The 13,211-nt window shown below is 39.9% G+C and overlaps 1 protein-coding gene across 1 annotated transcript; it reads right to left on the bottom strand.

The window, feature by feature from the left end:
- Nucleotides 1–149: 149 nt before the first annotated feature.
- Nucleotides 150–12,941, bottom strand: METTL3 (methyltransferase 3, N6-adenosine-methyltransferase complex catalytic subunit). The gene is made up of 11 exons (XM_055435483.2): nucleotides 12,700–12,941; nucleotides 4,827–5,044; nucleotides 4,331–4,735; nucleotides 3,326–3,501; nucleotides 2,554–2,770; nucleotides 2,137–2,324; nucleotides 1,730–1,768; nucleotides 1,463–1,571; nucleotides 1,259–1,324; nucleotides 981–1,093; nucleotides 150–373 (listed from the first exon to the last, which is right to left on the bottom strand). The coding sequence occupies exons 1-11, from the start codon at nucleotides 12,797–12,799 to the stop codon at nucleotides 262–264; spliced, it is 1,743 nt and encodes a 580-aa protein (XP_055291458.1). The 5' UTR covers nucleotides 12,800–12,941; the 3' UTR covers nucleotides 150–261.
- Nucleotides 12,942–13,211: the final 270 nt, after the last annotated feature.

The raw sequence follows: 13,211 nt of genomic DNA, 5'->3' as shown, positions 1-13,211 counted from the left end.
ACACATGCATTTAGTTTGAAGCCTTATAGCAACCCAATAAGGCAGGTAATATTCCCAGTTTACACTTATAAGCAATCATACTAAATTGAGTTACACAAGATCACACACTCTTGAGTGGCAGAGCCAGAATTTGACCTCGAAATCCCAACTACAATACAAACTTTTATTTAAATAAGGGGGAAAAAAACTATTATACAAATATTACTCTTCAGGTGCAGCCTGCAGAGCCATGGCTATGGACGCTTAGGTTCAGAAGTACTTCTATAGATTCTTAGGTTTAGAGATGATACCATCTGGATATCTTTGCTTGAACCGGGCAACCACATCTGGGTCTAGTAGGTGGATCCCATCCAGTTGGTTTCCAAGGGTGATCCTGAAGCAAGGGGAAAGATGGGGCAAGCCAAAAACCCTGGAATTTAAAGGCTTAATACTGTTAAAAGATGTGTTCTTCTCATTAAGTCTGCCTATCATCTCAATAGGCATCTGAATATCTGTGCCAATTCTTTTATAAAGATAGTATATGGTACTAAGGCTGGGAAGAAATTGGGCAGATTCTGATGTTAAAGAGGCTAGATCTGTACTAATTAAGGGTTAATAGCTTACAGTTAACCAGGCCTACATCACAAAGTTGCTGCTGCCAGTGACTACTCTGGATGAGTGACATGCTAGCAGCCTGTCTTTTAAAGCTCTACTTACAGGATGAAAGACTAATATTGTTGACAGATTAAATAGGTTCTCGGTAACCACCAGGGGGCAGATTCAGTACATCCAGTAGAATAATGAAGAGCTTTAGGGGTGGAGACCTTAAGAGCAGTGTTTAAATCTTAAAAACCTGTTGGTTTTCCAGTGAATGTTGGTGGCTTAAAAATCCTCTGAAGCCCATTTACAGACTTGTGGAATGTGAGGTGATGCTCTACTAACATATATTAGACCATAAACAGTGTGCCTTTGGGGGCTAGCATGTTCTCTGGTCTCCTTACCAGTTGGGTTGCACATTGTGTGGTCGTCCAAATAACTCAATCTTGCGAGTGCCAGGGGACAGTCTTTCAATCATGCCATAGATTTCATCTGGTTTATGACTAGTGGAACGAACCTAGGAAATAAAAGCTCTAACTACTTTTAAGTTACCCAAGATCGCAATTCTAGCCCTTTCCACTTATGTTTATGATCCCAATGAGAAAACCTGGGATAAGAATATACCTAACTAGAATAGCCGATTTAAAATGTGGCTCTTTGGATGCCTGGGGAAAGCACATACCTCAGCTACGATCACATCACAATCCAGACCCTGGTTGAAGCCTTGGGGATTTCCTTTGACACCAACCTGCTCACCAGAGAACAGAATCATGAAAAATTTATGAAAGTTTTATGAAGCCCCAGTATTTGAACTGTTTCTCAATAAGAAATCAAACAATTCCTATTTCTTGCTCCATCTAATGTACTGGGCCCCACTGCTGCTCACCAAGCAGTGTTCCTTCCCATGGTTCAACCAGTGACCTGTACGGCCTGTTCGAATGATGCGCTGCAGTTGATTTGTCTTCACCCAGATAATTTCATCTACCCGCTCATAACTGTGGGATATAAGAAAAAGAATCAGAACTTTAATCAGGCTTTCACGGTTTAAGGATGATACCATCTACTCTACAGAGGCAACAAAATACTCTGGAAGGAGGAAACCCTATCAACTACATATTTCCCTCAGAGGAAAACAACAGTGATGGCTACTTACCCCCAGAGGTTCAGACATTCTCTGCCCAACTCCATGGCCCTGGAAAGAAATAAGGGTTAAACAGCTACTTCCATGCCAGTATTTTTTCTCCCTTCAAGATATATGTGTTGTTTTCAATAGACATTCAGTGAACATTTACATGCAAGACACCATTGGGGCAAGAGGATGGATCTAAGAATGAAAAGACAAAATTCTCAATGGTCTTACCTTTCACAAGAAACAAATGTAGAGTTAAACAGAATTCATGGTATCATTTGTGTTACAAACAGGCATCAGATCTCAGTAGGTAAGAAAGGCTGACTGAGTCATAAGTTTAATAGAGCTAGGAAAACCCAAGATTTTATCCCCTCCCAGTACTCACTCTGTACTATATCTGCCCATACCTACATATCTTTGAACTGCATTACCTGCCTGTGACCCAGAGGAAGAGAAAGCCATCATCCTGCAGTACTGGTATGTTGAGCCTGCGCATCTCATCATCTGTCAGGGTCCCATAGGGCAGCTCCATGTGAATATCCCAGGGTGGGTCAGCCATCACAACTGCAAACTTGCCCAAGATACTGACGTCCAGGTAGCGGATATCACAACAGATCCACTGCATGAGGTGGTATTTGGTCATCTTCCCTTCCTTCACTCTCCGATTCATGGCCCCAAGTCCCTCTTTTTCCATTGGATTTTCCTGTTCCCTCGTATGCTATCTATCCCGCTCCATTCCCAATCAGCAAGGGAGATTGCTGACTATGCCTTGCTTTCCTACATGTACAGCTGCTCTACTGAGATAAACGTCCTTAAGTTGAGGTTAAGTTTTCTGAGCAGACAGGTACCTGAGGTGGGAAGAGTCGATCTGCATTGGAGTCACCTCCAACGCTCTGTGTAAGGGCAAGCTCCTGGCTTGGTGTATGGTCTTTGCTTCCAGGAGCCTCAGAATCCATGCAAGCATCAATTTCATAGTGAACATATTTGCAGGTATCCATGTGGAAACATGTGTTAAGGAAAGAGCAGTCTCCTAATGACTCATCAGTGTGTTTATTGATGATCCGTCTAGGGAAATAGTAAGGGACAGTTGGAATCAAGATGGTGTTCCAGTTAGATCCCCCAGTTCAAGTTCTAAATTGTTGCAAAATCTGCAGTCTTTCACTATCATCAGAGCTTCCTCCAAGATTTTTCAGATAAGGAAAGCAGGTGATATTAAAATCTGTAATTTACACTAAAGAAATGTTTTTTAATTCCTGAGCAAAAACTTAACTTCCTTATGACAGGAATAAAGCTCTGACCTAAAGCCAGGTTCTTGTTTCTCCTAAGACTGTCCTTCTAGAGAACTTTAACTTTCACTGGGGATCAAAGACAGAGATATTGTGCTATTGCAAGAAAAAAGCAATTTTTTTTCACTCTCACATCTTTTGGAGAATGCAGCCTGTATTCCCTCCCATAGAACACTACTTCTGAAAGTGTACCTTCAGAATCTCGAAGTCTTAGACAAACTGAATTAAAAGCACTTAATAACAGTGTTAAAGACAATCCCAATGAGTGGAAGGACTGTGCTTAAAAAATGACTGCTTCTAGGAGACCCAGCCAACCCTCTTCCCCTCAAAAGACCTGAAGTGCAGCTTTCGACAGGGCCGGTCAGCATCACTGGCTTTCATACACTCCTCCTTGGTTCCATAGTCACAGAACTCTTGAACTTGAGCCCGACCTCGTGAACGAAACTTTTCAACAATGGACTGTTCCTTGGCGGTTGTAGTATTTAATAACTCTAGGATCTCCTGACTAACCTGGGTAATAGAAGAAACCTCTGTCTGGAAAGACTTCGTAGATAAAATTAGCTCTTAACCACCTCTGCAAATTCTACTTGAAATCAATGTCCTATGAGGGGCCAATAAACTACATTAATAAGAGAAAACCCAGGAGAAGAGATTTTTCATGGATTTAGTCCTTTCTCACAAATCTGTATTTGGGATGAAATTTAAATATATGAAGACCAGTTACTGCTGCTAAGCATTAAGCTAAACTCCCCTCCCCAGGAAAACATTCTTTCCAACCAAAACCACTTATATTTAATACTTACTGAAGCAAGACACAGTGCTGATAAGCACTTTACTGGTTGGTTGGTGGATGGTAGGGACAGGTGGGAGGCGACACTCTAGTCTCACAAATGAGAAGACTAAGCATCAAGAGAAATTAACTGTTCAAATTTATACAGCTAGAAATAGGAAATGGCTAATTCACGTGGGTCCGAAATATTCTTCCAAACAGACCCAGTGAGAAAAATTCTCTAAATCAAGTTCTCAGCATTTGGTACACTGATGATGTTTTGGCCAGATAATTCTTTGTGGGTTATCCTACTAAGATTGTAGGATGCTTTGCAGCATCCCGTGCCTCTCTACCCAATAGGTGTCTGTAGCACTCCTGTGCTGTGACAACCAAAAACGTCTCCAGACTTTGCAAAACGTCCCCTGGGGGTTAGGAGGGAGGGTGATATCATCCTCATTTGAGAACCACTGCTCTAAACCCTCAATTCTAAGAACTGCTCTTTGCCCCTAGGGGTAAATTCTCAACCAATGCTAAAATTCAAAGTGTGAAAGCACTTCCATCTACCCCTACCTTCTTGCTCTGTTGTTCCTTAGTAGACTGTTGGTTAAGAAGGCTCTCTATCTCCAGATCAACATCTGAGGCAGCATGTTTTCTTGATTTCTTGGTTGGCTCCTTGGCTACTTCTGATGCTGAAGAGGCCAGACCAGAGGCCAAAGAGCTAGCAAAGGCAGCTGCTGTGGTGGAGTCCTGCTCTGCACGCCGCTTCTGCCCTGCAATAGTCCCCGCTACCTCCCCAGGGCCCTTCTTTTCTGCCACAGCACCCATCATGGCAGAGAGCTTGGAATGATCAGCATAGGTCACAAGAGTGGGATGTGCATCATCTTGTAGGAGGCTTCGTTTTACTTCGATCAACTCCTGGGCTGCAAACTTCTGGAGGAGGCTTTCTACCCCGTCCTGAGTGGCAGGGGCATCTGGCTAAGGAAGGAAGGCAGGAGGGAAGGTGTTAAGAGCCTGACCACAAACTGATGAAAAACAGTGGCAGATCCCAACCTTAGCATGTTATTACCGTGGAGATGGCAAGACGGATGGACACAGCATCAGTGGGCAATGTTAGTGACAGATCAGAGAGGTGGTGTAGCAATTTCTTCTCTAATTCAGGATCTGTAGCTAGTTCAGGAATTGTTGAAGCTGTACTGGGCTTAGGGCCACCAGAAGTGGGTGCAGCAGGCACTGGGCTGTCGCTACGGAAGGTTGGAGACAATGCTGCCTCTGGATTCCGAAGATCTAGGAGTGAAGAGACGTGAAAATGAAAAAAGGCAACCACTGTCAATCTACACATTCCTCAGGAATTAAGATTTCCAGCATTTACAACACAGTCCTTTCATTTCATGCAGAAAATTCTCTGACCAGATTTATCACTAAAAAACCTCTTGATGAAAGTGAAAGAGGAGAGTGAAAAAGTTGGCTTAAAGCTCAACATTCAGAAAACTAAGATCATGGCATCTGGTCCCATCACTTCATGGGAAATAGATGAGGAAACAGTGGAAACAGTGTCAGACTTTATTTTGGGGGGCTCCAAAATCACTGCAGATGGTGACTGCAGCCATGAAATTAAAAGACGCTTACTCCTTGCAAGGAGAGTTATGACCAACCTAGATAGCATATTCAAAAGGAGAGACATTATTTGCCAACCAAGGTCTGTCTAGTCAAGGCTATGGTTTATCCAGTGGTCATGTATGGATGTGAGAGTTGGACTGTGAAGAAAGCTGAGTGCCGAAGAATTGATGCTTTTGAACCATGGTGTTGGAGAAGACTCTTGAGAGTCCCTTGGACTGCAAGGAGATCCAACCAGTCCATTCTAAAGGAGCTCAGTCCTGGGTGTTCATTGGAAGGACTGCTGCTGAGGCTGAAACTCCAATACTTTGGCCACCCCATGCGAAGAGTTGAACTCATTGGAAAAGACCCTGATGCTGGGAGGGATTGGGGGCAGGAGGAGAAGGGGACGACAGAGGATGAGATGGCTGGATGGCATCACCGACTCGATGGACATGAGTTTGAGTGAACTCAGGGAGTTGGTGATGGACAGGGAGGCCTGGCGTGCTGCGATTCATGAGGTTGCAAAGAGTCGGACACAACTGAGCGACTGAACTGAACTGAACCCTTTATTAAATCACACCCAAGCATTCACTGCTTTGCCAAGATAAATTTTATGGGATCTGCTTACCCTTTCTATGTTGGGTGAGAGGTATTTCCTAATTTCATTCCTTGCTCTGCTTCAAAGGAAATAAATTAGCAGCTTGGTAGATTTAAATGTCCATACCACCTCCCTTCAGTCACGCTAAATGACAACTGATATAATCAACCTGAATTTATAAGCCAAGAATATTTTCAACAACCTAAACTGTGATGAGATCTTTTTGAAGAACTGAGTTTGAGTTTTAATGAATTAAGGCCACTGGACATCAGAGAGTATAAAAAATGACAGTGTTGGGGGTTATAACTCAAACACAAAAATTTTATAGAACTGCTGAAGCCCTGGTCACCAATGATAGTTCCTGACTATATTCTTATAACCTACTCTAGTACTACACAAGCTGGGTAGCCATCATAACCTTAGTAACATTTAAGAAACTCAAATTAGGACAAAATATTACCTTAGGGAAAGCCTAATATCTGTGATTATTTATTTAAAATACAAGTGAAATATTAAACATTCAGGATCTATATTGGAATTCTGTTAAATACTATCTAAGTGGCCACTAGTTTACATTTACAGATATTTTGGTTACTTAGAAATTTCCACTCTAATGGAACTGGCTTCAAAAAATTTAGCTCAGAATTCCAAGGAAAATGGAGTCAAACCATACTGAACACCTTACTGAACAGTTACATTTTAGGAAAATAAGTTATACCCTATGTGGAAAACAGACTCCACAATTTCATACTAGCTGAAAACGTTAAATAATTGACAGAATTTTTTTCACCTGGCTCACTGATGATTCTTTTATGTTGTGCTGAATCTCAGACTAGAACAAGTTCCGTGTTTTGTTTTGGCAAGGAGGTGTTATACATATAGAAATCATAGAAGCACTTTGAAGGTCTGGATGGGAAAGTCTGAGAGCAAGTGATCTAAACTAAAGATAACGTAAGAAATTTAAGTGACAATTACTATTCAGCTTATTTGGAAGACTACAGGCGCAATTCTTATACTGAATAGGATTGAATTGGTAACTACTAAAGTCCCTTGCAACTGAGAGATTCTAATAAATCTAGGCTAAAAATACCCCAATTATAATTTACACCAGTTTCAAACTCTGAGGTTTTTAAAAAATCAGTCAAATTTAAAATTTCTTCAGACGAAACCAAAAATTTCTTTCATTAAGTAACCTAACCTAGCACAATTAATGATGAACCTTATTATTATTGCAGAAAAAATACAAAGTATTTTAAAATTAGGATTTCAGGCATTACATGCACAGTTTTATACATTATGTACTGACCATTTTAACTCATGATGTATGCTAAAGGGAGCAAATTATATAAGATGTTAAAGAGTTTGAGGGACTTCCATGGTGCTCCAGCGGCTAAGACTCTGTGCTAACAATGCAGGGGGCCTGGGTTCGATCCTTGGTCAGGGAACTATATCCCACATGCTGCAACTAAGAGTTTGCATGCCACAACTAAAGATCACACATATTGCAACATGCCGCATGGAAGACAGAAAATACCAAGTGCCACAACTAAGACCCAGCAGCACAGCCAAATAAATAATTTGATAATAGAAAGAGCTGTGCAGTTTTGAAACTTTTAATATTTTAGATAAACTACATAAATTATCCATATCCCCCCTTTATATTTAAACTTTATTTGCCAGGCACCTATTAATACTCTTTTGCCATTACTATGTTTTATTTTGTTAATAAAGAGCTAAGCACCCTATAGACAATCTCTGTTATGTCTTTTTTTAACCACTTAATTATGATTAGTATGTAAAAAGTTGTATAAATTTAACATATATAACTCAGTGAGTTTGGAGACAGTATACACTCATTAAATCATCACCACCACCAAGGCCATAACCATATCTATCATTTCCCAAAAGTTTCTTTCTGCTGCCTTTATTATTATTTTTGTGTATCTGGTAAGACCACTTAACACAGGATCTACCCCCTTAGAAAATGTCAAGTACACAACACAGTACTGTTAACCATAGGTACTATACACTGTATGAGATCTCCAGAACTTATTTATCTTGCATAACTGAGATCCTGTACCCTTTTACTATCACCTCTCCATTTTTCCCCTTCCCTAGGCCTTGGCAGTCACCACTCTACTTCGATGACTTTGACTATGTTAGATTCCACATGTCAAATACAATGTAAGTGAAACCATACAGTATTTGCGTCTGACTTAGTTCAGTCATCATCATGTCCTCCAGATCCACCCATGCTGTCACAAATGGCATGATTTCCTTCTTCTTTTGGCTGTAAAATATCCCATTGCATGGATATTTCATGTTTTCTTTATCCACTTACCCATCCATGGATGTTCAGGTTGTTTCCATATTTTGGCTGTACATGAACATAAGTAATGCTACAATGAGCGTGGATGTGCAGGTATCTCTTTGAAATTCCCATTTCAAATCCTTTGAATTCCTAAAAGTGAAACTGCTGGATCATATGGTAACTCTATTTTTTCACTTACTGAGGAACATCCATGCTGTTTTCCATAGTGGCTATACCAATTCACATTCCCACTATCGATGAATCAGGATTCCCTTTTCTTGCTAACACGTGTTCTCTTTTTTTAACAATAAGTTTGAGGTGATACGTTGTTATGGTTATGATTTGCATTCCCCTGAAGGTTAGTGATGTTGAACAAGTTTTCAGACACCTGTTGGTCATTTGCATGTCTTCTGTGGAGACCTATTACCTCTTAAATTGGCATATTTTGCTTGTTTCTTGCCCATCTGACTTAAGTGTTGTCACTGATTAAAGTAAATAGTAAGCATTTTCCATAATTTCAATCAGTGTTTCGTTCTTGTTAATGTAATCTAACCCAAATTCTGTTCAGGAACGTACTTATTCACTGTCACATTACTTTCCTTTTTGCCACAATGGTTCTTGAGATGCTTGGCTTAAATATGCAATAATACCACATTATTTCCATGATAAACATTTTGTCGATGGAATTTATTTTAAATGAAGTCCAGAATCTAACAGTTCAAAGAATAAAGCAACCTACTTGACATTATTACATCTCCTAAAATAACAATGTATAAATTTCGTTAGATGTTAATGCTGGTTATATGTTTGGTTAGATGTTCATTTTCTACCAACTAAATAGTTTATCAAACTTTTCATTCAAATGTTATCTGCTGTTTCTAAAATATACTACACGTTTTTTCATGTAAACTTTCAACACCCTAGCAGACATTATCTCAGTGAGGAAAAGCACTGACTTTGTTCCGATGTTAATGTCATTAAGTTGAAAATGTACTTTTTATAATTCAACTAGTGATACTACAAATACTGTAATATAAATATTTCCTCTTACAGTTTTTGCTTTCTCTGGTAACTAAATTTATACATTCTTTGAGTTTAATGACTTTTTCTTACAGCAAAAACTCTATGATAAAGAACCACTTTAATATATATTTTCAATCCCTAGAATTGGATACAAACTTTTTTTTTCTTTTTGACAATTTGACCAGTACTTGTTTTAATACAGTTCTGTGATTCTGGTTATGAATCCTTATGTTAGTAACACTTCCTGGCAGTATTCTTTTCATTACATTCAGGACATGGAGCTGAAAATACCTCTTTTAAGGTTACTGGGAGGAGGAGGCTCACATTTAATATTTTGAACAAAATTTAACAGCTGATTAATGTAACTGTCATTTATAGATGGCCTTGAGCCACTCTGAATTCCCTGAAGTCAAACACAAATTTGTGCACAGATACACAAATTTGGGGGAAAGACTCCAACACTTTATCATTCTTAAAATGGGTTATGGGCAGAAAATAATTAGGAATCCCAGAGTTTCAACTCCTTCAGAAAGTATTCATTCAGTTATTAATTCAGTACATTTATTGAGCACTTCCATTATGCTGGTAACTATGTTGATTCTCCACTTCTAATCTAATGAAAAATGTAATGTGTTGGGCTCAGCAAAGGAATATTTAATACTTGAGTTTTAAGAGCTCAATTGAAGATAAAATACTAGCTTGAAGACATAAAAATATGGCCAGACTATGAACTTGCTAACCTCTAAAATATGTCAGTATCCATATTCACATCTTCAATTCCATTGATGAAATACATTGAGCAGTTCACATATTTACTATGTGCTAAGCTACGCCAAGTTTATTTTGTTTCAATTAATGAAAAAAACATCTATTGAAAGTAATAAGCCTCATTTCAAAAATCTACTTTATTCTATGGAAAACAGTGTGGCAGTTCCTAAGAAAATTGAAAACAGAATTACCATATGCTCCAGCAATTCCACTTCTGTTATATGTCCAAAAAAGTTGAAAACAGAATCTTAAAGAGATAACCTGTACACCCGTGTTCACAGCAGCATTATTCACAATAGCCAAAATGTGGAAGCAACCCTCAAGTATCCACCAAAGGATAAATGGGTAAGGAAAATGTGGTATATACATACAATGGAATATTATGCAGCTTTAAAAAGGAAGGAAATTATGACACGTGCTACAACATGGATGAACCTTGAGGATGTGCTAAAGGAAATCAGTCAAATACTTCATGATTCCATTTTCACAAGGTATCTGGAGTAGTCAAACTCACAGAAACAAAGTAGAATGGGGGTTGCCAGGGACTGGGATGAAGGGAGAATAGTGAGTTTCAGTTTTGCAAGACAAAAGAATTTTGGAGATTGGTTGCACAACAATGTGAATATACATCACACTATCAACTATACATTTTAAAATGGTTAGATGGTATTTTATGGTATGTGTACTTTCACCACAATTTTCTTTAAAGTTATACCTTAAAAATGCCAAGCTAACAAAGGTCTCCCAGAGATTCTTTGCTCATAATATTTTGCATTTATTAATGACATGGATACATTTTATTTATTTAAATATCCTTGTCTTTTAATATTGAGCTCAGCAGTAAATAATTATGAGATTTCAGTAACCCTATAAAAACATAGATGTGGTGAGAACATTTTTATTTCCTGTGAGAAAATAACTAAACGATCTGAATTTTCCTATAGCCTTTGGTTATATCTTACATGACAAACTGGTTAAGAGAGTGTTTTACAATGTTTTCCTAAGAATCCTGACCCTTAAGGAAACATATTCTTTGGAATAACCAAAATAACTGAATGGAAGAACAGTGATAGGCTGGCTGACTTAATTTGTGTGTTTCCTCTCTACCTATCCCCTAAAGACCAAATAGGCCCGTCAAAGCTCTGGGCTAGGAGGTAATATATGTTTAATCACAAACCCAGAAATAATTTTACAGGAATCTTAATTATATCATGAAGTGGCTATACTAAAAGTCTTAACCATATTTTATTAAGTGGATGTACAAATCAAGAGATATTTATATCCCCAAAAGAATATTTAAGTTCAAGGGAGAATAGATCTTGCTTTCAAAATTATTAAACATGCTTAGTAAGGACCCTGATGAAATACCCAGACTTTAGTCGTTGGATTTGCATACAGCACAAAGTCTGGTTAATACCATGGAAAAGTGAAGCGGAATTTCTATTAATTAATCCTTGATAATATGACTTGCAATTCTTCCTCTACTTACTCTGCCCTCTTACCATCTCTTTAGTTATCTAAGTCCTATATAGCCACTGAGACCAAATTCCAAGTGTCAACTCTTCCATGATGCCTTCACTGACTAGACTGACTCTTGTTAGTTCTACCTTCACTGTGCTAATTGTGGAATTAATTCATTTCGCATTTTACACATATCATCGTGTATTTCTGACCTTTCCTTTATTCCCAACTAAATTTCAAACTCCTTGAGGGCAGGGACACTGTCTAATTTCTGTCTAACTAGACTCATGTAGATACTCGATAGATGTCCACTTACTATGGTGTAAGAGTCCTGCCAAGGCATCTTTTAGTTTCAAGGGCCAGAATACAAGTGCATAGACCTAATATACTTCAACACAAGTTTTAGAAATGGACTCGAGTATACTGATAAAACAGTGCAAGCTGCCACAAGAGAGGTATGTATTCACTACCTTGTAGATCTTTAACTGATTTGCCTTAGATAATTCAGGGCTTGTGTAGGGGATGTGATATGGGTAGACAATCTTTTGAAGTTCCTTCAAGTTTTAAGACTGTGACACGGGTCAATAGGAGGGGAGAAAAAGTTTCAAAACAAATGTTTTCAGATTCCTGCTCGGTGTGTAAACGGCTAAACGAATGCCACTTCCTCTACTCATTTAGCAACATCGAGTGACAACTCTGTGAGGGCCACTGAACTGGGCACTGTGGATATAAAGGCTCGGTACTTGTTCTCACGGTGCCCAGAGTCGCAAAGAAATGACCAATCAAAGCAATTGCTATAACCAAGGGAAAAACAAAGTGCCAAGGGAGTTAATCATAAAAAGGGACTTGCTGCTTCAAGGGATAGGGGCTGAAAGGTCTAGCAAACGGGACGCTCTCGTAGACTTAAGAAGAGTCAACGAGATGGGGGGACGCGGAGATGGGAAGGGAGCTTCCGACCTGGGAAAGAGAACTGGAGGAATCAGAGCCCAGGGTGAGAAGAAACCGACTACCTGCAGAAGATGAAGCATCTGTGCTGCTGAGGGGGAAGAGAACCGGAACCAATGTATGAAGCGTTATAGAAACAGACGTTTGAGGAAAGGCACCAACTCGGGAGCTCTTTCCTCCAGGGTTCCCTCCAGCCCTCTCTAGCTAAGCATCGGCCCCAACAACCCCGCGCCTCACCCAAGTGCCCCGAGTCCTGCTTCCGCCTCCGCTGCAGCCTCTCCCGCAGTGAGTCCAGCTGCTTTTTGTGGGCCTGGATAGAGCTCCACGTGTCCGACATTTCAGTCTCGTGGCCCGGCCACGTCTCCAACTAGGCACGGCGGACTAGCGCTTCCCACCTCTGGCTCCAAGAAATTGCCTAACTCTCACGCGGACACCCCAAGGCTAGCCGGAAAGAGATCCCAGCCGATGCTATGGAGGGAAAATCACTTCCGGTTTCGCTCTCCCTTTGAAGCTGAAATGAGAGCCACCATAAGTGCTGGCATAGTAGCGGATATGTTTTCTACACGCGCTCTTTCGCGCTTCCGGGTGCGTTGAGGCTGTGGTTGCCCTGTTGGTGTCTGGCAAAGCTGCCATGTTGCTTATAGCCGCGCATGCGGCCATGATGAGTATTAGGAAATGAGTCCGAGTGCGTTAAGGCGGCGCTCTAGGGCAGCATGTGTAATCCCGATTTTTGAAATGAAGGATCAGTA

The sequence above is a fragment of the Moschus berezovskii genome, chromosome 9, assembly GCF_049115385.1.
Source record: "Moschus berezovskii isolate FMDL1 chromosome 9, NW_MosBer_1.0, whole genome shotgun sequence".
NCBI lineage: Eukaryota > Metazoa > Chordata > Mammalia > Artiodactyla > Moschidae > Moschus > Moschus berezovskii.
Note: the sequence above shows the minus strand (reverse complement) of the source record. Positions and strands in the feature narration are given on the sequence as shown.